Source organism: Oryza sativa, chromosome 6 (assembly GCF_034140825.1).
Source record: "Oryza sativa Japonica Group chromosome 6, ASM3414082v1".
In the NCBI taxonomy this organism is placed as follows: domain Eukaryota; kingdom Viridiplantae; phylum Streptophyta; class Magnoliopsida; order Poales; family Poaceae; genus Oryza; species Oryza sativa.
In genome coordinates this window covers 23,216,679-23,242,537 of record NC_089040.1, presented here as the reverse complement: position 1 = coordinate 23,242,537, position 25,859 = coordinate 23,216,679, and the positions used below count along the sequence as shown (strand labels likewise).

The 25,859-nt window shown below is 45.4% G+C and overlaps 1 protein-coding gene and 1 pseudogene across 1 annotated transcript; one reads left to right on the top strand and one right to left on the bottom strand.

Moving 5' to 3' along the window:
* The first annotated feature begins 4,481 nt into the window (after positions 1-4,481).
* On the top strand, positions 4,482-8,485 carry LOC107281295 (disease resistance protein RGA4-like). Its single transcript, XM_026026431.2, has 4 exons — positions 4,482-5,996; positions 6,072-6,126; positions 6,443-7,076; positions 7,702-8,485. The coding sequence occupies exons 1-4, from the start codon at positions 4,506-4,508 to the stop codon at positions 8,483-8,485; spliced, it is 2,964 nt and encodes a 987-aa protein (XP_025882216.2). The 5' UTR covers positions 4,482-4,505.
* A 4,018-nt stretch (positions 8,486-12,503) lies between these two features.
* LOC136357032 (uncharacterized) lies at positions 12,504-16,152 on the bottom strand (annotated as a pseudogene).
* Between the last annotated feature and the right edge of the window lie 9,707 nt (positions 16,153-25,859).

Sequence of the window (25,859 nt, the reverse complement as noted above, 5' to 3'; positions counted from 1 at the left end):
GCATAGAGTCTATATAGAAATATAATTTACAGAAAATTCGAAATAATAAAATACAATATGAATATTACACATTAGTAGTTTTGTAAAGTTATTGCAAAATTTAAAATTATGTTGTCATTTTAATTTGAATAATATAATAAAAAACATATATGTTATTATATGAGAGAAAATATAATGATACTAGCCGCGCAATCTGCACGGGCCACCATGCTAGTTTATATAAAGGGAGTAAGATTTTGTGGTACGAAGACTAATTCTGATAATTGTTTATTCCCCCAGCTATCAACTCTTAGGGCATCCTTAATGTAGTCTAAAACTAGTCCATAAGCAATAAAATATTCCATTTAGCCACCTAACCATATTGTGGAACTAGTCCATAGTAAGAAAATAGCAAAAGCCACCCATAAGCATATGGGTTGCCCATATAGAATAAAATATGTTATTTATCTCTATTTCCTCTCTCCTCCTAATACTAGTTGCTATCCATATACATTGTGAAAATAACATTAGTTATAGTTGATATATGTGTGTCCCATCTATATAGACTACTTTTGCTATATACATTGGTGGTACTACTAGTTTATTCCTCCAAGTATTACATTTCATACTATATGACTTGTCAATATGTCATTTTTGCTGCTTCCTTAAGTTTTGTAAAAAATAAAATGTAATCTTTTCCTTAAGTTTTGGAATGGAGTGGTATAAGTTCCCCATAATTTGCAGGGAGCACTCTGTTGAAATATTTATTAATGGTTGGTCAAAACAAACAAACAGTGACTAAACAATTGATACACACGAGATTAATTAGTAGCTGTCCCGCCTATACATTAACTTTGGCTCACCTCAATCTTACATGCCCTGGACCAACCATAGGTGTACAACAGTACAAGATGATGAGCCATGCTTTACTGCATGTGGAATACATGAATTATTATATCATAGATGATAAATATTATGGAATAATCACTACTACAGATAAGGTTTTTCCATACGGCTGAGAACCATCTTTCCATGCGGTAAAAATCACCCTTTTTGCATGCGGCCGGCGCAACCGCATGCGGTTGCTTATACCAGCCGCATGCGAAAATAAATTGAGCAAACAAAAAAAAATGAAATCGAAAAAACCCCAAACCAAACCCTAGCCCGCCACCGGAGCGCCGCATCCATGCCGCACGCCGTCGCCGGCGGCGGATCCATCGCTCCCGCCACCCCCTGCCATCGCCGGCGTCGGATCCGTCGGTGGCGGCACCGGATCCGTCACCCCCACCGCTCGGCGTCGTCGTCGGCGGCGCATCCGTCGCCCCCGTCGCCCAGCGTCGTCACCGGCGGCGGATCCATCGCCCCCGCCACCCATTGTCGTCACCGGTGCCGGATCCGTCGGCGGCGGCATCAGATCCGTCGCCCCCGCCGCGGCCGTCGTCGTTGTCGGCCGCCGAGCCGAGGTTGCCAAGCCGCCGCCGCGACCCCGCTGCGAGCCCGCCGCCGCCGTAGCCGCTCCCGCCGCCCACCGTCGCTGCTCCCACCGCGGCCGTCGTCGTCCGCGGCGGATCCGTCGCCCCCGCCGCCCAGCGTCGTCGCCGGCGGCGGATCCATCGCCCCCGCCACCCATCGTCGTCACCGGTGCCGGATCCGTCGGCGGCGGCATCGGATCCGTCGCCCCCGCCGCGGCCGTCGTCGTTGTCGGCCGCCGAGCCGCCGCCGCCGCCGTAGCCGCTCCCGCCGCCCGCCGTCGCCGCTCCCACCGCGGCCGTCGTCGTTGTCGGCCGCCGAGCCGAGGAAGCCGAGCCGCCGCCGCCCGCCGCCCGCTGCTCGACGCCGCCTACCGCCCGCTGCTCGGCGCCCCCTCGTTGGCCACGCGCAAAGGAGAGAAAGAGAGAGAGGAAGAGAAAGAGAGTGAGAGAGGAAGAGAAAGAAAAAGAGAGGGGTGAAGATATCAGAGAGAGGAGAGAGAGAGGAGAGGAGGGGAGATGAAAATTTTTGAAGTGGTGAGGAGGGAAAAAACTGAAAAAACTGTTGATATTTTTGCATGTAGACCACTTAAGGAGCCGCATGCAAAAATCTATTTTTGCATGCGGCTCCTTAAGTGGTCCGCATGTAAAAATAATCATTAAAAAATTAATTAAAAATGTGAGAACTTCAAATCAAATTTTATGGTCTTATATAAACTCATATGAAAAAGTTGCCAAAAATAAAGTTGTAGAAGTCATTGAGATCTAACAATTTTCTTTTGGTCATTTCTCCATCCAAGTTTGATTGAACTATATAAAATTTAAATTTTAAAATATAAGAAATTCAAATAGTTTTTTAGGTAGTAAATGATTTCAAATGGAAAATTTATCAAAAACAAAGTTGTATAACTTATCAAGATCTACAACTTTTGTATTGGTCATTTTTCTATATGACTTTGTTTGAACAGTCTGAATTTGAATTTCAAATTATAACAACTTCAAACAACATTTTCATTTTCAGATACTAAATGATTTCAGCTGAAAAAGTTGTCAATAACAAATTGGTGTAACTCATTAATATCTATAACTTTTATTTTAGTCATTTATTCATCCGACAAAGTGATTTGTAAGATTATTCAAAGAATGTACATATCTATTATATAGTTTTATAAACTATAAGAGAGAGATGTAAATTTTGTGAAAATGTTAGTATCACTTTGTCAAATGAAGAAATGACCAAAATAGAAATTATAGATCTTGATGAGTTATACAACTTTGTTGTTGTTGACTTTTTCAGCTGAAATCGTTTATTGCTTCATAATTTTATTTGAAGATTTGAAATTTAAATTTTAAATTGATAAAACAAAGTCACAAGAAAAAATGGCCTAAATAATAACAGTAAGAACACAATAACATGATAGAGCATGATTTTAGAAACATTTAGGAAAAAGAATCATCCAATTTGGAGTTTGTATGAGTGAGATACACTAGTTTCAAATTTTCAAATTTTTCAAATTTTATTTTCGCATGCGGGCGCTTAAGTGAGCCGCATGGAAAAATCGATTTTTCCGAGCCACATGCAAAAATGACATCATTTTTGCATGCGGACCTCTTAAGAGACCCGTATGGGAAAATCGATTTTTCCATACGGGCTTCTTAAGGAGCCGTTTGCGAAAATGCCGCGCGATTTTTGCAGGCATCACTAGTTATGGTCCGTTTGCGAAAATCATGGGGTCTCGTACAGAAAAATCACTTTTGTAGTAGTGAATGATATATATATATATATATATATATATATATATATATATATATATATATATATATATATATATATATAAGTTGAAATATGAAAATGATGAATTGCATGCTTATATCTTAAACTCTACAATGTATTCCCTCTGTTTTAAAATATTAGGCATATTTTCACAATTTCTCTATTAGAATGTAACTTTTTTGAAACGAAATTGATAGCATTTCATTCATGTTTAAAAGTACTTTCATATTATTATAATATTTAAGTTATGTAAATAATATATTAGTAAAGCAATTGTTATTCAAATTTTTGTCCTTACAAAATAAAACATGTTTTATATTTTCAAACATAAGAAGTAATAAATTATAATGATGTGACATGCTTACGTGTTAAGCTTTAGATGCAACAATTGCTAGTGGGTTGTAAATGTATAGGGTGTTCAGAAAGTACATATTGGACTTTATAGCCCTATATGTTTGGCTTTGACATCCAATCTTATATACCCCCAAACTTCAGGGTTACAAAAGCATATAATGATAGCCCGAAAAATAGTTGAATACTTAACCCCAAAAATAATTCTTGTTCACCCACCATAGATTAATAGCATTTCAAAATACAAGCAATTAATTCATTTTGAAGTTTCTTAAAATCCCTCTTCAATGTTTTGAAAGTCCTAATATATAGTTAAAAGTTTCAAAGTTAATTGAATGTTTATCTGTCTTATCCTTGAGGTTCTTGCCATCTGCGTCCCACAGACATGTTGACCTCTGCTCCTACTGAAATTCGTGGCCGTGGCCAATAAAGAACCACACGCCAAGGCTATGTTTCACTCCATTCATCCTAAAATATAGTACTCCTAGCTATTTCTAGCTTATTTTAGAGGAATTAAGGAATGAGATAAAAGGGCCGCAATATCCTTCACTAATGCATGGAAAACTTGGAGGGAGTAGGATTGTTGGTGGTTGTGAGGTATAACAGCATAGATAGCACCAAAAGAGCTAGAAATAGCTATATATTGTAGAACAAATTTGATTTATAGAAATAGCTGTACTTTGAGACAGAGGAAGTAGTACATAGTCTGGGGTCCAACACTACGGGCTGCTTGTATTCAAAAGAGAATTATTCCAAAGTGCGAACGATGATAACCAACAAATTATATCAGTGCTAAATCAGATGATGTCATAGTAAATGCAATAAAACTTGTATATCATTGACCATTATTACAAATTAAGTAGTTGATTAGTAATATGATTTTTGGATTGTTTGAACAGGCATTTCAAGAAGCTTTTACAAATAATAGAAACATGTTTGAAGTACAAGAATTTCAGAGGAACGGAGACTCGTATGAAGAAACATTTAGATATATTTTTGAAGGGGATGAGCAGGAAGAACAGGCATTTCAGAATGATGGAAACTTGTTCAAAGAACAGTCAGTTCAAAATAATGGAAACTCAATGGAAGTACAGATTTGTGAGAATAATGGAAATTCATGTGAAGAACAGATATTTCAGAATAACAGAAATTACTTTCAAGGAGAGGCATCTCAGAATGATGGAAATTCGATCAAAGAACAGTCAGGTTATGGAAACTCATGTGAAGAAAAGACATTTCAGAGTAACAGAAATTACTTTCAAGGACAGGCATTTCAGAATGATGGAAACTCGTTCAAAGAACAGTCGGTTCAAAATAATGGAAACTCAATCGAAGAACAGATATGTGAGAATAATGGAAACTCATGCGAAGTACAGATATTTCAGAATAACAAAGATTACTTTCAAGGACAGGCATCTCAGAATACTGAAAAGTCATTCATAGAACAGGCATTTCAGAATAATGGAAATTCATTTGAACAAACATTTCAGTGGTTTTCTGAAACGAACAAACAGGAAGAACATGAGTTTGAGAATAATGGAAGCCCGTTTGAAGAATATGTATTTCCAAATATGAGTAGCTGGTTTCAAAAACATGTATCCCTGAACTGTGAAAACTTGTATGAAGAAAAATCATTTCAGAATAGTGAAAACCCGTTTGAAGAATTGGTACTTCTGAATAAAAAAGACCTATTGGAAGAACTGGAATCTCAGAATAATAATAACTTGTCTGAAGAAAAGACGCTTCAAAATATCAAACACAGCATGTCTCGGGACGACCCAAATGTAAAAGCTATCTTATCCAGGAGTGGAGGACTTCCCCAAGTAATAGTTGCTTTAGCCAGATACTGGGCCAACCAATATATGTCTAATATAGAAGACAAAAGGGAAAGGGAATGGCAGTGTCAGTATCTTATAGCCAACTTTATGCAAGAGTTACAGACCAGCCAAGAATTTTACTGTTTACGGGGCCTATTCGCCTGGATGCATTCCTACTTTTGCTCTTGTCCTCCATCACTCATGAGATCCATGTTATATCTCTTAATTTTTCCTCAAGGCAAAACCTTTCGGCGAAGGCGTTTGGTGAGGCGATGGATCGCGGAGGGCTATGCCAGTGGCTCTGAAAGCAATAGCTTGGAGGAAATGGGGGAGCTCTTCCACAAGCTTTCCTCCCAGAGTGTGATCAGGCAGGCAACTATGGATGGCTGTTACGAGTTCAATGGCTTCTTCCACGAGTACATGATCTCGCGGCCAGTGGAAGAAAGAATTTTGTTGCCACTAGAAGTCTCTGTACTGGAGGGCTATTGCTGGAGACTAACCACAAAAGGCGACATAGGACAACACAGGGGCGAAGCCACTTTGGGCGGCCTGGGTGCCCAGGCACCCCCCGGATTCCTAAAATTTCTTAGAGATGAACAAATTTTGGCCCTTTAGGCACCCCTACAGCCCAATAGGAGGCACCCCCACCAGACCTTGAATCCCACGATGCCACTTATTCAGCCCACGACGCATCAGCTGCCCAACTCTTTTTCTCCTCACGACGACTTCGCGAGACGTGCCGTATACACCGACGCAGCGACGCATCGACTGCCTGCCCTTCCTCCCGACTCCCGAGTCGCGACGCCGACGCCCGGAGCGAGCCGCTGCCCACGAAGACAGGACTGCACGAAGACGAAGCCGCTGCCCACTAAGACGCATCAGCTGCGCGTGCGACGATCGTGGCTGCCTGCCTGCCTCGCCGGCGTTCGACTTCGACGATCGACGTTCATCTGATCATCTCGCCGATCTCGTCCTCGTCAGCGTCAAAGACTCAAAGAGCCGCTGCCTGCTGCTCGACCAACTAGAGTGAGTGTTCGTCCTCTGTCCTCAAGGATCATCTCGCCGATTATGTGTTAGCTATACTATTTGCTTGAACATCACAAAAGACATTATAGTCTTGATAAAGTTAGGCACCCCCCACCCATTTGCTCTAGCTTCGCCACTGGGACAACACCTAGCCATTTGGAACAGCTGGGACAGGAACAAGACTCTGTTCGACAGCCTGGACTTGTTGAGGCTACGGTCTTTAACGGTGTTTGGTCCATGGGAGTCATTCTTCATCTCCAACAAGATGGGAGTGCTTCGTGTGCTCGACCTGGAGGATGCATGCGATGTAACTGATGTTGATGTCGAGAATATTGGGAAGGTGCTACATCGCCTCAAGTTCCTATCCCTAAGAGGACACAAAATCACTTATCTGCCGGATTCCTTCGGTGGGCTGAGGCACCTCCAGACTCTTGATATCAGATGCACCTCCATTATCAATCTTCCAACAAGCATCACCAAGCTAAAGAAGCTGCAGTATGTTCGTGCAGGTAACCCTGTACCTGTACCACTGGATGATGATACCAGTACTGATGGAATCCTACGATTACGACCACCGCCACCAGAAGCAGCATCAGCAACAGCTTCCCCATCATTATCAGAACCGTCGACGTCAATGAGCAGGCCACATGCTGCGCTTTTGTAGAGGCATTTTGCAAATTGCCTCTAAGATCAGGAGTTTTATAGCGTAGAGACACTTTATAGAGGCACTTTCAAAATTGTCTAGAAAATTTTTACTCTAGAGACACTTTAGAAATATTTTCAGCGCATTTTATTATATTTTATCTTGTAGAGGCATTCTTTCGGCACTTTAAAATGTGTCTAACATGTAAAGACATTTGCTTGAGACACTTTAAACTCTGTAGAGACACTTCTTACAAAAAAAAATATACTAAATGGCTAAATATAAGTAGCTTAAGGCATAAACATATACAACGAATGACATGAGGTTGAGTTGGTTAGTGCCTTGAAGATAAGAATGATTTGATCAAGAAATCACGAGTTCAAGGATTGGCAAAAACAAGGGAAAATATTTTATTCTCATTTTTACATTGGTTTCATATGGTTGTGGTACAATTTAATGTCTCTAGAAAATGCCTCTACCACCTTATAGACATTTTATAAAATGCCTCTTCGTTTATAGAGACAATTCACCATAAGACACTTATTAGACATTTTTAAAAATGCCTCTATAGTATTGTAAAGGCATTTGAAAAGTGTCTCTATAGTACTAGAAAAATGTCTCTACAAAGCATTTTTGTTGTAGTGATGCAACTGCGGTGTCCCGTTTATTCGAGTTGCGGGAGACGTGGACAAGCCGGCACCGCGGCCAGCAGCCTGCTGTTGCTGGCACCTGCAATGGTGGAATTGTGGTGCCCAGAGGGATTCGAAAAATGACGACCTTACACACTCTGGGTGTCATCGACGTCAGTGTTGCAAAGAAGGGCCGAGCTATTCTGGAAGAGCTCAAGAACCTTACCCAATTGCGCAAGCTTGGAGTATCTGGCATCAGCCGGAGAAACTGTCGGGAGTTTTGTTCTGCCATCTCTGGTCACGCCCACTTGGAATCCTTGTCGGTGCATCTCAATAAGGAGAACAATCGAGGCTGTTTGGATGCTATCTCCAAGCCTCCAGAGAACCTAAAGAGCCTTAAGCTGTACGGGTATGCAGACGACAAGCTGCCAGAGTGGATCACGCTGCTGCGGAAGCTCAGTAAATTGAATCTACAGATGGCCATGTTGCCGTCAGGTGATGGGCTCCAGTTCCACTCAGGCTTCGACAGTCTCGTGATACTCAAGATTTCCTGCAGCCCCAGTTTACAGGCCGTAACGTTTCACTCTGGAGTAATGCCTAGTCTTGAGTGTCTGAAGCTCCGTTGCTGTAATGTCTCATCGTTGAGGCTCTCTGGATTAGAAGCACTAACCGGTCTCAAGGAAGTCTGGTTCGGTGGATCCTATAGAGAAGCATTCAAGCGAGAGCTGAAGAGACAGATTGGCCAGCTTCCCAGGGAAATGAAACCTGTCTTGAAGGAGGAGCAACGCTTGCCCTGAATCCTGATTGGGGTGCACTGCACGCAGCTATGCGTGATAGTCGTCGCCTCTACTGTCCCAGGAGCACCCACAGGATTACACGAGTGCTGTTGTTCACTTCCTTTTCACTACGACTCTGTCCAGCCTAGCTTCTCGACCACTGGAATAGGGATAGTTGTGTATCCAGCGCACATCTCTAGCTGTAATTGTTGTTAGTTGATCTGTTGATGTCACTGAACACTGAAATGCTATGTTCCATGCATGCCCCTTTTCATTTCATTGTATGGATGAAATGGACTGCATATTGCCTGGATTAGCAGGTGGATTGATTATACACCGTAGTATGTACAGCACAGCACATTCATTCTACAGTCTGAACTTACTGCGCACCTGGAAATGGCACATTGCTATGGCAATTCTATGATCGACCTTAGTACTTCTCTATCGAGGGCATTGCTGATAACCAAATGATTGTGGACAAATCCTGTCTGGGGAGCTCATCTCTTGCTTCATCAGTGGGACTTCACAGGATTTGTGCAGGAGAGACGTCGTGGCTAATGTCATCACTACTTGTGAGACCCCTTGATTTTTGCAAACGGAGCATAACTAGCGGCGTCTTTGCATGCGTCCCCTTAAGTGGCCCGTACGGAAAAATCGATTTTCCCATACGGGTCTTTTAAGAGGACCGCATGTAAAAATGACACTTAAGCGCCCGTATGGAAAAATTATTTTTTTTTATACTGGCCACTTAAGAAGCCGTATGCAAAAATAAAATTTCAAAAATTTAAAACTATGAACTCCAAATTAGATGATTCTTTTTTCTAAATATTTCTAAAATCATGCTCTATCATGTTATTGTGTTCTTGCTGCTATTATTTTGGTTATTTTTTCTTGTGACTTTGTTTTATCAATTAAAATTTTAAATTTCAAAACTTTAAATAATATTTTGAACCAGTAATTGATTTCAACTGAAAAAGTCATCACCAACAAAGTTGTATAACTCATCAAGATCTATAACTTCTATTTTAGTCATTTCTTCATCCGACAAGGTTATTTATAAGATTGTTAATAAAATGTACATCTCTCTTGTAGTTTTATAAACTTTATAAGAGATATGTGCATTTTTGTGAACAATTTTATAAATCACTTTATCGGATGAAGAAATGACCAAAATAAAAGTTATAGATCTTGATGAGTTCTACAACTTTGTTATTGATGACTTTTTCAGATGAAATCATTTAGTATTTGAAAATGTTGTTTGAAGTTGTCATAATTTGAAATTCAAATTCAAACTGTTCAAACAAAGTCATATAGAAAAATGACCAAAACAAAAGTTGTAGATCTTGGTAAGTTATACAACTTTGTTGTTTAAAACTTTTCCATTTGAAATCATTTATTGCTTTAAAATATTATTTGACTTTCTTATATTTTAAAATTTAAATTTTATATAGCTCAATCAACCTCGGATGGAAAAATGACCAAAAGAAAATTGGTAGATCTCCACGAGTTGTACAACTTTGTTTTTGATAACTTTTTCATATGAGTTCATTTAATATGATAAATTTTGATTCGAAGTTTTGATATTTTAAAATTAATTGTTTTTCCCTCCTCATCCCTTCAAATTTTTTCATCACCCCTTCTCACTCCCCTGTCTAGATACTTTTACCACCACACACTCTCTCTCTCTCTCTTTCTATCCTTTCCCCTCACTCTCTCTTTCTTTCCAACTCTCTTTCTCTCCTCTCCACTCCTCCTCGAGCACGGCGGTGGCTAGGGCGGCTTGGCCCGGAGCTAGCGGCGGTGGCGACCTCGGGCGGCGGCGCCACCGCCATCTCCTCCTCACCGCCGCCGCCGCCGACGAGGAGGAGGTGACGGGCCAGATCCGGCGGCAGGCGACCTCGGGCGACTTGAGGCAGCGACCTCGGGCGGCGACGCCACCGCCATCTCCTCCTCACCGCCGCCGCCAACGACGACGAGGAGGCGATGGGCCAGATCCGGCCGCGCCGGTCCTCGTCTCGCCCGGATCCGGAGGCAGCGGGCCTCGTCCTGCCCGGATCCGACGGCGACCTTGGGCGAAGAGTGCCGCGGCGACCTCGGGAGGCGGGAGCGGCTGGCAGTGGAAGCGGCAGAGGGCGGCGGCGGCAGCGAGGCGAGCAGCGGCGGGAGCGGGGTGGGCGGCGGCAGCGAGAGCGGGGACGGGCGGCGGGGGCGGGAACGGGGGTGGGCGGCGGCGGCGGGAGTGGGGGCGAGCGGTGGAGCCGGGAGTGGGGACGGGCGGCGGTGGGAGCGGGAACAGGTGGCGGCAGGAGCAGCCAGCGAGCTCGGGTGGCGGCTAGGGTTTCGTTTTTTCTTATTTTTCGCATGCGGGTGCCCTGGCCGCATGCAAAGATGGCGATCTTTGCCGCATGCGAAAATCGTTGCCGGCCGTATGTAAAAACGTATTCTGTAGTAGTGCATGCTCCTCACACTGAAACATTTTATTTTAATAAAAAAACTATTCTTTCTTGAAAGTAGTGAAAAAACTAATCCCAGCCGTGATAATTACACTGGTGTAACCTCCTTTGGCTAATATACATCTAAAGTATGTAGTGAAATAACTAATCTTTCTCAATACGGTAATATGCCTGCCATGTCATCAAAGAAATACAGACCATATTCAATTTATATTTTCAGCAAGAATCCTAGAGCTGAAGCCATTACAGACACGGCCTAAGGATAGACAAACGCGGCCTTGAATGATTAATAATTTTTGTTTTGTTTGTAGAACACAAAGATATATAATGGACTAAAATGCATTTTTGTTCTCTTCAATGAAAGGGATGTATGGCCTGGCATGTAAAACAATGAGAAAGTGCGGTAACTTCTAAGTAAAAGGGAGCCAAAATTTATTATAGCCAAGTCCATGCAAGCACACCAAGTCATGGCCCTCAATTTGTAACCTATTATTGACAATATTGAGTATTTCCATATAACGGAATAATTTGTTCAGGAGGGGTTCAATTTAGAAGGAGGATCGAATTACAGAATTCGAATCCTGAGGGATTTAACATTTGGCAAGATTTGGGATTCACCCGGATGGATTTAGTCAAGATCTTTGGTAAAAAAAAAAACCTAAATGTACTCAAAGAAACACATGTTCTATTGTGCGGGCTGGGCTAGGCCCTTCAAGGACGAAAACCAGACTTTTCCGTGAATTCTTTTAAAATAAACTCTTTTTACGATTTTAGTTTGTAATAGGGTTTAGATGGCAAATTCCCACTAGCCTTTATTTGTAGAACAAATACAAAAGATTATTTCTTAAAAAGGATTTTCATATATTAATTAATATTAGATTTTGTTTATAAAATAACTTCCTCCAGGAATTATCCCTGAAGGGGGTTTTCTTTAAAGATTCAGTAATTGTAGACATTCGTAAAACAAATACCCAAAAGGGGTTCTAAATTATAGAAAAAGAGTTTTTAGGAAGATAATTTATATTTACAAATATTTTATTATTTTATAATCATGGTTCCTTTAGTAAATAATATTTTAATCCAAATTAGATTTTAATTTCCGTCCTTGTGGTCAAGCACAACAGAAAAAAGAAAGTAAGATACAATAAAGAAATTTGGAAAAAGATTTTTGACTATTCCGAATTTTTTTCATATTTCAAATTCAAAATTTTCAGGTGTTACAGGTCCCCACGCGCCTTGTGAGTTGCGAATGGCTGAGGCCAATCACCGGTCGGACACACGCTGCCCGTGCCACAAGAAAACTCGGTGCTAGACCTCAAATCTTTAGAAACAGATCTCCTGAAATAACTGTACATGCAGTTATGTCACTTATAAATTGATCTCACTTTACTATAATTCACATGTAAATATCTCAACTGCGTAGTAGTTAAGTTAAAGTATCCTGTTCCTAAAATGTTGTATTTCGTTCATAGTACAAACTCAACACTTTTGAAACCCAGGTCAAGGGTGAAGACATCACTATTAGAAAAATCGTTTTTTCAGGCGGCCCAAAACAGTTTTCACAGACAGAGAGAAGGACCGTCGGTTCACTGTCGCCTGTCCTCCATCGCCTTCAGCCGCGCCTCCTCTGGCTCCGGTTGACCATCCAGCAGGTCGGACCGGCCGCTGGGAACACAGTGACGGAGGAGGAGGAAGACGAGGGATGTAATGGCTAGCAGCACGAAGGCGGCGAGCATGAGGAAGTACCCGAGGACGACGTAGGACGCCGCGAGCACCGCGCAGGCAAGCAAGCAGAGCGAGAGGGCGCTGGTTATCCTGATCGCGGCGACTAGGAAGAACCACCGGTTGGCTGTGGCGGCGACGTTCACGGCCCTCTTCGACAACGTCATCGCCGACATGCCGACGATGGCGGTGGAGAACATGAAGAAGATGGAGACGTAGATGGCCGTGAACCTGGTGGTTGCGCTCACTAGAACAGATACCATCATCTCAATCGGGCGGCAACCCCCATCTCAATCGGGCATGGCGTCCGTTACAGGCTAGAAGTCACTGATGTGAAAAGTTATCTCAATAGGGTAAACGGCCGTCACAGATGAACCTATCTCAATTGGGCCATAATTAAAGCCCGTCACCGATAGTTTTGACCCAGACGATCAGTCAAACTATAGCCCGTCACGGATGACCTATCTCAATCGGGTCTAAACTATAGCCCATCACAGATGACCCTTATCTGTGACGGGCATTAACTATAGCCCGTCACAAATGAGTCATCTCAATCGGGCCTAAGTTAATGCCCGTCACAAATGAGTCGTCTCAATCGGGCCTAAGTTAATGCCCGTCACAGATGAGTATAATCCTAAAAAAAATAAATTTTATTTTTAGGCATGCCGTCTAGCCTCTCTCAGGCCAGTCTTTTTTGTCCTTACTCGTGTGCACCTGGGAAGAACTTCCCCCTATCTCAATCGGGCCATAATTAAAGCCCGTCACCGATAGCTTTGACCCAGACGATCAGTCAAACTATAGCCTGTCACGGATGACCTATCTCAATCAGGCCTAAACTATAGCCCGTCACAGATGACCCTTATCTGTGACGGGCATTAACTATAGCCCGTCACAGATGAGTCATCTCAATCGGGTCTAAGTTAATGCCCGTCACAGATGAGTCATCTCAATCGGGCCTAAGTTAATGCCCGTCACAGATGAGTCATCTCAATCGGGCCTAAGTTAATGCCAGTCACAGATGAGTATAATCCCAAAAAAAATAAATTTTATTTTTAGGCATGCCGTCTAGCCTCTCTCAGGCCGCCAAGCACGCTTAACATCAAAGTTCTTTGGAGATCAGCTTCCGGAAGAGAAGTTGTAACTTGTCGGTATGAGTATTCTATTAATCCTATTAAGCCCTAGGCTAGGACGTCACACCCCAACATCCCTCATTCATATACATTCATTCACATACACAACCATCAAAAATCCTAAACAACAAAATTGTATAACTCACCGAGATCTACAACTATTGTATCGGTCCTTTGTACAAATAAGTTCATTTGAATAATTCAGATTTTGAATTTTCAAAATTTGACAACTTGGAACAAAAATTAGGGTTAATAAATAATTTCAAATGGAAAAGTCACCAAAACCAAAGTTGTAGAGCTCATCGAGATGCAAAATTTTTATTTTGGTCATTTCTCCATCCGACTCTATTTAAACAATTTGAAATTTGAAATTCAAAGTTTGAGAAATTCAAACAGAATTTTTTGTTAGTGAACGACTTCAACTGAAAATGTCATCAATAACAAAGTTGTATAACTCATCAAGATCTATAACTTTTATTTTGGTCATTTTTCTATATAATATTTTTTGAACCGTTTAAATTTGAATTTGAAAATATGACAACTTCAAACAACATTTTCAAATACTAAATAATTTCAACTGAAAACGTTATCAACAACAAAGTTGAATAACTCATCAAGATCTAAAACTTTTATTTTGGTCATTTCTTCATCTGATAAAGTGATAATAATATTGTTCACAAAATTGACATATCTCTTATCTAATTTTATAAACTATAACACATATATGTAAAATTTGTGAACAATGTTACTAATATTTTATCAGATGAAGAAATGACCAAAATAAAAGTTTTAGATCTTGATGAGTTATTCAACTTTGTTGTTGATAACTTTTTCAGTTGAAATCATTTAGTGTTTAAAAATGTTATTTGAAGCTGTCATATTTTTAAATTCAAATTCAAACGGTTCAAAAATTGTTATATAGAAAAATAACCAAAATAAAAGTTATAGATGTTGATGAATTATTCAACTTTGTTATTGATAACTTTTTTAGTTGAAATCATTTAGTATTTGAAAATGTTGTTTGAAGTTGTCATATTTTCAAATTCAAAATTCAAACTGTTCAAAAATTGTTATATAGAAAAATGACCAAAATAAAAGTTATAGATCTTGATGAGTTGTACAACTTTGTTGTTGATGACTTTTCCATTTGATATCATTTACTATACGTAAAATTATTTTGACTCATAAATTGAATTATTATACTGCAAGTTAATTATTTTGCTATAGTTCAACTTACAAATATAAACATTTCATATGAAAAATGAGAAAATACTCATCGATGACGGGCTTTAGTTAATGCCCGATAGAGATTAAGTCATGTAGAAGTTGAATTTAAACTTGCATATTTGTGAAGTGTTATATCGCATATTAATACACCTTCTCAATTATTTTTAATTTTTTTATAACCATTTTAGTGACATGCAAACAACAAAAAGATATCTCCTCGAGAGATTAAAATAATTTCCCCGTCACGGCTACGAGGCACTTGGAGGCACCGCGCTGGACGCCGGAGACGAGCCGTTGGGGAAGCCCAATCATGGTCAAGCTGAGGAAAACGAGGCAGCTCCCGCTGACGCCTGACGGACGTGGCGAATGCCAACAGGAGTGAGACAATGAAGCGCGTGTTGCTCGCGTGCTTCGCCTCGGTGGGGAGGCAGAGCGAGGCGGTCAGCACGGTGAAGCCGAAGACGACGGCGATGCCGCTGGCCTTGAGGTTCGCCTTCGCCTTGGCATTGCGGAGCTCTTCTTCCTCCTTCCTCCTCTCTGTCGGAGCACCGCCGGCCTCCTCGTCCTACATTGGAAGGTCTGTGGATGACCAACGGTTAATTTGTAAATACAGTGGGGAAACAATTTTTTTTAAGAAAAAGGAAAAAAGGCAAAAGAAATGAAAGAAAGGCTAAAGTAATAAGTTCACCGGCCGTCCCTCAACTTTATGCCGAGTCTGTTTGAGGTCCCCTAACCACAATATCCGAAATGTGTACCCCTAAACTATATAAAACCATCCAAAAAAGGTCCCGAGGCAGTATAGATGCCTGATTTTGCTGACGTGGCATCCTAGTCAGCAAAAACAATTAAAATAAATATGTGGGGCTCATATGTAAGTGAGAGAAAATAGTGTGGGCCCTCTCTTCTCTCCGCTTCTCTCGAGCGGGCATTGTGGCAGATGGGGGAGAGGTGGCCAGCAGTGGAGCAGGGGCAGCGGAGAGACGGACGGCGCAACAGTGAGCTCAGCGGCGAAGGAGAGGAGCAGCGCGTGGCGTGGCGGCAGGAGAGACGAGAGGACTGGCACGCAGAGGCCGAGCTGCTGCGCCATAGCGACGGCCTCAGCCTCGGCTTTGCCGTGATGGACGATAGCGCCACGATGCTCGGTGCGCTCCTCCATGCCGCTTACCGACACAGCGCCCGCCCTCCCCCTCCCCCAACCCGGTCATCTGCAACAGCAGCTTCAACAACAGCAGTGGGAGCGAGCATTTCGCCCCCCTACCTGCAGGAGGAGGCTTCCTCATCGGAGAGCAGCAGCATGTGTTGCCGGCGTCCTACGCCGCGGCAGGTGTCCGATTCATGGCCACGGGAGAAGAAACGCCGCAGAGCTTTGGCTTTGGCAGCCTCTTCAATGGCGATCTCCTGCAGGAGGCGAACGGGAGCATGTATCATTATCAGCAGCAGCAGCGGCAGCTGGGCATTGTGCCCTCGTCGCAGCCACTGTCAGGGACTCGAGTGGGCTGCACATGGGCCGCTGGCTGCACCACGGGCTGGTCAGCCCATCGCCAAGAAGCCCAAGCAAGGCCAAGCTGAAAATTATATGAGCAGCAGCAGCTTACAGGAGATGGATCGAACAGATTCATTTGGCCAAGGCGGCGAACGACGGCGGCGGCGACCTAGAGGCTGGCTGGCCTCTTTGTCGATCTCTCCTCTATCTCCCTTCTTCTCTACTAGTCTAGAAGCTACTAGAACCTTCTAGCCCTTGTATCCTTCCATCTTCCACCTCAGAACCACTCCACTATTGTAACAGACTTGGTTGTTCCCTGTGTTGGATTTGGCACTGCTATTTCTGAAATTACATTGTTGAGTGGGTCTCTAACAATTTGGTATCAGAGCCAATCCCCACCAAGCTCATCAAGCAAGCTGCCATGGGAAGTGAGGACAAGTTTAACATGCTTTTAAGGATGCTCGAAGAGTGCGAGCGAAGGCGGGAGGAGGCAGACCAAAGAAGGAGAGCAGATTTCCTGTCTCTCAAGGCAACAATAGACTCGTGGATGCCCCAAGAATAGAAGAAAGCTGAAGACCTTCAGTTTTTGGTTGAGGATGAGCAGTCCAAGGTGACGCCCACCACCTGTTCAATGGAGTGCCCCAATGGCAGCAGCCCGAGCACAACAGCGAGATCCATCTACGACGACGAGGGGGCTACTCCGACGATCATCCTGGAGCTTGGGGATGGTGAGGGGAAGGATCGCATGCCCTTCATCATTAGCAAGGACCTTTCCGAGTTGACGCCTATCATGTGTTTGACAATATGCTCAAGCCTCGACGTCGAGCCTGATTTCACCGTGGCTGCGGTGGTTACATGCTCCAACACTGCCATGGACTCCAAGGAGTTGGTAGCCACCGATGGTGCAACCGGCACCACCAACATTGACCCCCGTGTTTGTTCCAAGGAGACGCACACCAAGTGTTTGTTGTTTGGCCCCGATGTCAACGGTGTCACTGATAGAGGTGTGATTGTGTTCCAAAGTAGGATGGGTGTGTTCAAGGTCGTTCCGATATCAAGTCAGTCCATGGAGTTGATGGTTGACGAGAAAGCAACCTGCACTGACACCACTCACCTTCCCAAGGTGATGCACCCAAGCCATTTGATGTTGGGCCCCAACGTCAACACCGGTACTATCCAGGCTGGGGTTGCGTACTCACTATTGCTTGGCGCGCCAGAAGGAATAGCATCCTCGGGAAAGGCCACACTAGTCATGGCACAAAAGCTTAACTCCAATTTCTGCCTAAAATGGGTGGCGCTCAACAGGTGTTCGACCAAATGCTCCAAGGGCTACAAGAAGCTGTTGATGAGTCATCCCAAGAGAAACCCATGGCCACCTCCTTGCTCAGGTAGAGTGGTTAGAAGATGGAAGGAGTGGTATGTGCCTTGGGCTGCGGGCAATTATTTGGGGATAATATTTTATTTCATGCCACCATGGCCACCACCAACTCAAATTGGAACCATAATACTTTGGCTGCTGGTAAACACATGGTTGACGGAAGTAGAGCTGAAACCGTGGCCTGACCCACAACCAAGTCAATATAGCGGAGGCGTGATGTGAACTGAGCAAGTCCCATAGCCTGCACCAGTTTTTGCACATTTGATGGGATATGATTTTTGCAGTGCAAATTGCATAAGAGACCAAACACCTTCTGTTGCACTATATTGTGCACCTAAAGGAGATTTAAATCATGAAAAATCTGATCGAGCTCATAAGGATACATTGGTGGCAATATTTAACTTGGAACAGTTCCATTATGTGGGTGGTGAGGAAAAAGTTATAGAGGGAATGTTATATGGCCTAATTACAGTAAACTGCAACTACTTGATCATTCCTGCTGCTACAATGACAACAACATCTACTCAAAATATATATATGGAGCTTGTTGGTTGGAGGCTAGAGAAGGGTTAAATGATATAGCTAAGGGAAGAACTTACAAAATTTGTAAGTCCATGCGCATGACACTTAATCATGTTGAGAGCTGGCTACAGAACCCAACAAACATATTATACAATGGTCAGTTGTTTAACTGTCCAGTGGGGGTACATTTTGGGGTCAGAAGGATTTCTGAGATTATTGCTAGAGGTGCTGGTGAGAATCAGAATAGGAAGGTTAAGACATGTAGTTATGATTCCATTTTTGATTTCTGTGAGAATAATCCTAGTGATGGTAGTGCTGCAGCAAGGTTTTCCATTGATGGGATTGATACCAGGACAGATTCAGAGATGATATATGCATCAATTGCAAACAGGGATTATTGGTCTGTTAAATTATTCGAGGTCATAAAAGAGGGGTGCCCAATACGCCACTTGTTACTAGGTGATGTCAAGATAGAACAATTGCTGCAATGTGAGACATTCAGTACAAGACAGACAAATATAGAGCAAGTTATCAAGCTACAGCTGAGCAATTCCAAGGAAATACAAGAGCTACAGGTACCATGGGATCCAGGAGGTTTTCTTCATCGGCTTGGGGACAAGCCAAATTTCAAGAAGAGGGGATTGTCAAGGACTCGGGTGGGCTGCACATGGGCCGCTGGCTGCACCACGGGCTGGTCAGCCCATCGCCAAGAAGCCCAAGCAAGGCCAAGCTGAAAATTATATGAGCAGCAGCAGCTTATAGGAGATGGATCGAACAGATTCATTTGGCCAAGGCGGCAAATGGCGGCGGCGGTGACCTGGAGGCTGGCTGGCCTCTTTGTCGATCTCTCGTCTATCTCCCTTCTTCTCTACTAGTCTAGAAGCTACTAGAGCCTTCTAGCCCTTGTATCCTTCCATCTTCCACCTCAGAACCACTCCACTATTGTAACAGACTTGGTTGTTCCCTGTATTAGATTTGGCACTGCTATTTCTGAAATTACATTGTTGAGTGGGTCTCTAACAGCCACATCATCTGAATGTGAGTAGTGACTCGACAGGAGCAAAAAACCTAAATTGAATCTGACATTTACCATTGTTCTTCCATCATTCGTCCAGTGGTAACATTTTACATGTCTTGCATCACCGCCTGCTCGCCGGCCTCCCCATCTCCTTCCTCTCTGCTTCTCGTGCCTCCTCCTTAAAGCGGCGTTCGTTGACGTTGGAGCTCCCTCCTTGCCGGTCGTCGACAGTAGCCACCGTCGACAACCACGACAGTCGTGCGCGGGCAAGAAAGAGGGAGGTAACATCTGCCGCCGGCCGTATCTGGCGCTCATCCGTGCCCGCTGCGCTGCTCCTCTCCCCTGCCGGTGCGACACGCGCTCCTCCTCTCCTGTCGTCGTCGTCGCGCCGGCCGCCACCTCTCCTCCTCTCCCGCCACTGCCATCGCGTCGGCCTCTTCTCTCTCCCTCTCCCGCCGTTGGCCGCCTCTCTCCCCCTCTCCCGCCGCCTCCGCTCCGCCGCTGGCCGCCTCTCTCCCCTCTGTCACCACGCCAACTCGATAGAATCAGGAGAGAAGAGGAAAAATAAGAAAGGAGAGATGTGGGGCCCACACCATTTTCTCTCACTTATATGTGGGCCTACATATTTATTTTAGTTATTTTTGCTGACTAGGATACCCTGTCAACGAAACCAGACATCTATACTATGTCGGGACCTTTTTTTAGACGGTTTTACATAGTTTGGGGGTACACATTTCTGGTATTGTGGTTAGGGGACCTAAAAGAGACTCGGGGCCTGATCGGTTCAGTTGGCTGCGGCGTTTTGGACTGCAGCTGTCCAGCCTAGACGATCGGCTGCAACCCAAAATTCTACAGCAACTGTTATGTTTTGAATGTGCACACTGCTGCAAAGAGCAGCTGCTTGTTGGTTGTTAGGAAAAAGTATATACGAAGTCCCTCATCTCGTCATCGGATTACAAAATCATTTCCCAACCACAAAACCAGGTATATAACATCTCTCAAAATACAAAACCGGTTCACTCTAAGTCCTTTGACGGTTTTAACCGATGTGACAGCTGAATCATTGTGGGACCCACGTGGACCCCACATGTCAGGGTGTCCATGTCATCATCTCTCTTTCCCCTCTTCTCTCCCTTCCTCCCACTCTTCTCCTTGTCGTCCGCCACGAAGGGGTCGACGATGCATGCCGTCGTGGCGCCGCTGCCGCTGGTTCCGGGTGGCGCGGGCACCACAAGCATCGGCGCCCCGGCAGCGGCATTGCCACGTTGCTCGCGCTGCCAGAGAACGCCTGCTCGTTCGCGGCCGTCGACGCCACCATCGCGTGGCTGTACATCCTGTCGAGCACCATCATGCGTAGGCCCTGGCCCGCACGTCGGCGGCGATCCCGTTCCGGGACTTCACGCACTCTATCTCGTCCTATTTCTTCTCGATCAAAACACATCCCAAAAATCCGAGAAAAATCAAGGAGGAGCGCGGGATACTGGCGCATCCTCGTGAGAAATTCAGGCTAGATCGATGGCGGTAGAGGGACAGGACAAAATAAGAAAAGAAATACAGTAGTCTTCTAGCAAAATTGTTGTGATTTTCGTCTGATCGAGACGGCCTCTCCATCTCGATTTGTATTCTATGTTCTAGCCTTCAGGGAGCTCCAGAGCATGCATGCAGGCGACTAGGCGAGGCTTCCAGGGTTCGTTCTGCTTTGAATTCCGCCTCGATAAGGTTACTAATCTCTATCCCCTTGGTCCTATGATGAGGCAGCCGCAACGCCACGCTGCTTGCGCTGCCGTAGAACGCATGCGCGTTCGCGGCCGTCGACTCCGCCGTCGAGTGGCTGTACATCCCGTCGAGCACCAGCATGCTGAGGTCGCGGACTGGACAAGCGCCGTCTCCCGGTCCGTCGACGAGGGGTCGGACGCGTCGTGCATTGGCGCCGACCCGGCTGGGTTGCCTGCTGCCCGTGCTCTTCGTCGTGAACAGGGCGAGCGCCAGCTGCTGCCTGCTGCCCGTGCTCTTCGTCGGACATGGCATCTCCGTTCAAGTTCAGGAAGTCGGGTCGCCGTCGGGAGATGAGCGGGGGCACCTCCGGCTCAGCAGGCACCGTCTCCCCGGCCAGTCTACAGTGGTGGACGCAGGATTAAAATAAAAATGAGGTGAAGATGCTCATCTCAATAAGAACAACTAAACACAAAAAAATACCATATTTATATTGTAATCATATAAACATATAGTATAATCAATAAATTAAGGCAAACAAAAAACAAAAATGATATTAAAATAGAGTAATAATTTTTGCGCCATACATAATTCATCATACATAAAAATATACTAGTAAACATATCAATTTGCAAATATGAGTTAATTCATAAAGCATGGTTGATAGATATCTTTTAAAAAGTAAATATATGAGAAGATATCGCATACCCAGAATAAGATGATTATTATTTTGCTTAGATTAGAAGGGAGAGAGAGAAAAACATTAGGCCCTATAGTAGGGGACGGGGGTGAGCAATGTTGAGGAATTGAGTCGGGAAAGCATCACATACGCAGGATTAAAATTGGACACTTGGGCTGCTTATTTATGGGCCAATTGTGATATGGAGGGTTGGGGCGGCTCAAAAATGATATGGAGGGTTGGGGCGGCGCGGGCCGTAGCTGGGCCGGCCGCCCAACCCCGCCTAATGGGTGGTACCGCCCCTGTCCCCGGCGTTCTGCTCCTCTTGCACCGGAACCGGCTCCTCGGCGCCGGAAGGGCCTTGATGGTGTTCATGTCGTCCTCTGCGACGGGAGATGCCTGTCGGCTGGGTGGTTCTGGCGACGGCCGCGGTAGCATCTGCCCCGACGCCGCCATGGCGCGCCATCACCTCCGACGAGCGGCGGGGACGGGGAGCGCGACAGGAGAGCGTGGACACTGCCGTCGCTGCGTCACCCACCGCCATGGGGGTCGGTCCTCTTGCTCCAGCGTCGTCGTCCGCGTCACCCGTCGTCGGTCGAAAGCTGTCGGACCTCCTCTCCCGCCTCAGCTCGCTGGCCTCCTCCCCACCCACCGGCCGGCCTGCCCCAGATGAGGAGAAAAGTGAGAGAGGAGGAATAGAGAGAAGAGGGGAAAGAGATGACATGGTCGCCCTGATATGTGGGTCCCATGCTGACTCAGCTGCCACGTCAGATAAAACCAGGGTTAAAACCGCCTAAGGATCCAAAGTGATCCGATTTTGTAAGTTGAGGGATGGCATATATCTGGTTTTGTGATTGGTAGATGATTCGTAATCTGATGACAAGATGAGGGACCTCTGGTGTACTTTTTCCTTGGTTGCTGCTGCAGCGCAACCACAAGCGATCAGCCTCTCGGTGTAAAGTTGAGGGATGTATGGTGAACTTCCACAAAAATAAGCCCGTCATTACACCCATGTTAGATCAAGGCCCAATCACTCATTGGCCCAGCTAGCGGTTTCACCCATAGCCCGCCAAGCTGCTCTGCTTCCGCACGACGGCCCACCACGACGTACGGGGTCACACAGCATGTGGAATAAGTTCATTCTAGGCCCCTTAATTTTACACCGAATTCGATTTTTATCCTTGAACCCAAAAAACAGATACAATCGGTCCCTATTAAAACCGGTGCAAATAAAGTCCCTGGCGGTTTAGAAGGCGGTTTTGGCTGACGTGGCGCCAACGTGGCTAGTTTGACTTGATCTTCGTCACACGTGGCATATGATGTGGCGCTTATGTGGCAATTCGATACTTGAAAAATAATAAAAATCGTGGCCCCATACGCCAGCCACACACAAAAATTAAATAAAAATGGTGGGGCCCACGTGGGCCCCACATGTCAGCCTTATACCTTCTTTCCTCTCCCCTCTTCATCCTCACCCTCTTCCCGCAGGCGAGCGAGGCGGGCAGCCGGCGGCGCCCTCGGCGACCTCGCGCGCCACCGCCGCACTCCACCTCCGAACCGCCGCCTTTCTCTCCCTTCCTCCCCCGGCCCTCGCCGGCCCACCGCCTCCATCCTCCTCCCCCTGTGCCGCCTCTGCAGCAGCATTGGGAGGTGACCGGTGAGTAGGGAGCCACGGCGTTCCGCGGCGGCGGAGAAGAGGCGGCTGTGGCAGTCGGAGGTTCGCGAGGAGGAGGTAGCGAACCCGTCCGCGGCAAGCGGCAGCCGATGAGGAGAGGACAGAGGCGAGGGAGAGGAGAGGGGAGCCGGCGAGCTCGAGCTTGCCATCTCGGCCGCCCGTCCTCGCCGACCACCAATGCGTCCACCGCCACCCCGACGCCGAGCTATGGGGCCGCCGGGACAGGCACGGGCCTCGCCGCGAGGCGCGACGACGAAGACTGCGTGCCGAAGAACCCCGACTTAGTGTTATCCACGGCGTCGGCGCTGTCGTCGTCCTCCGCCGCCTTGCTCCTCGCCTGTGCGGCTGTGCCGCTCTGCTCCGGACGCCGCCGCCCACCTCGCTCTGCCCCGCCCGTCGCCTGCTCCGACCGCCCCGCTCCACCGCCAAGCAACTGAGAGAGAGAGAGGATGGAGAGAAGGGTGGCGCCCGACGGAGAGAAGCCCGCGTGGCCCGACATGCGGCCCTCCGCTCGAGCCCGAACGATGGCAGCGGCCGCCGGAAAACCGCCCGCTCGTCTTACCTGCACGAGCTGATTCCGTTACACATTCTGGCGGCGGTGTCGATTTGCTTCTCGCCGGCGAGCCCCCGGCTAGATGCGTCGTATCCGCCGGTGAATTGGGGATTTCCGGTTGCGAACACAGAAGAATGACCCCATCATGTGGGTCCCGCGTGGTCCCACATTTTTTATTATTTTGTATGTGCCTGATTTGTGGGTCCCACAGTTTTTATTATTTTTTAGATTAGATTGCCACTTAAGCGCCACATCATTGCCACGTGGTACGAAGACTTAGTCAAATAAGCCATGTCGACGACACGTCAGCCAAAACCAGGTTCAATATCGCCGAGGGACTTCATTTGTACTGATTTTATAAGTTGGAGGTAAGCCTGCCAATGGGCTAGATTGAAATGGGCCCAATGGATTGGTTTCAGCTTTGGGTGTAGTTTGGATGGATGGAAATGGATTGAGGAGTTTAATGGGCTGGACTGGTTAGGGTGGAGGTGGAAACGGTTTGGATTGGATTGGTTTTTGGTTTCTGATTTTTGGATCCAAATTGGATTCAGTCCATGGATTTCTTTGGATGCACTAGACAGTCCAGTACTCTCCAAAGTCCAAACCTAGCGTCATCAGTCGTCCACGGCTCCACTCCTTCCGCCGCTGCCGCTCCCTCCCCTTGCTTCGCCTCCTCCACCTCTCCGCCACCGTCCGCGAATCCGCCGCCAAGCCGTCGCCGGTCAGATTCCCTCCCCCACCACCATTGCTTTTCTTTTTCCCTGGTTTTTCTCGGTCTTTGATATATCCTGGTTGTTTTGTTTGTGTTTTTTTTTGGGTCTCTTCCTGATCTTGGTGGTTGCGGGTACAGGTGAAGCAGAAGAAGAGGAAGGTGCGTGCGCCGCCGGGCGCTGGCGAGGATGTCCTCCTCTGGCGGTCCGGCCGCGTCGCCAATCTCCCTAAGAAGCCCAAGTACCACGACGTATGTGAACAGTGTGATTGGTGTGATAGTTTCTATAAGATTTTGTTTTTTTTGTTGGTTTTACTGAGGAGTTAACTTGCTCAAGATTACAATCTTCGATGGGTTTATGTGCAGGAGTTCCAAGATTTCAAGAAGAAGATAAGGAGGTATAGTGAATGCAGGTTCCCTTCATCTCCCAATGCAAATTATTTAACATATCATTACAGATTGAGTCCTGATATGATTTTGAGATGCAAATTAATTCTATGGTCAATCGAATTTTAGTGTGCAATTTTTAGATTGTAGCACATGTACAATGTGTGAAAAAAATAATTATAGACCATGTTCTTTCAACTATCTTGATTTTAGATTTCTTCCTCTATGCAGACAATTGAACAAACTCAATAATAAATATGTCCATACAAATGTCAGAGAGTTCAGGTACTAATAGTCCAAATAATAATCAATCTTCAAGAACACGTAAGAGAGCTAAAGTATGGGAACACTTTCAGCAAGAGGTTGTAATGATAGATGGTGTCCCCAAGACTCAATGCAAATATTGTAGCTTAAGATTGACAGCCACCAAAAAGTCAGGAACAAGTCACCTTATTAATCACATAGCCGAATCATGTCCAGCTATTGATGGTGATGCTAGAATCAACTTCCTTGCAACAATTAAGAAACAGACTGGGGAAGGTTTCGTGTTTGTTCCCAAGAGAAGCCGGGAGCTAATGGTCAGATTCTTCATTCATGCAGAGGTGCCATTCAAGAAAATTGAGGATCCTTATTTTTTGGAGTGGGTGGAGTCCATGCAGCCAACTTTCAAAGTTGTGGGGCGTCAAACACTTCGTGATGATGCCTTTAACTTGTATGAGCGAATGAGGGAAGACTTGCATGCTGAA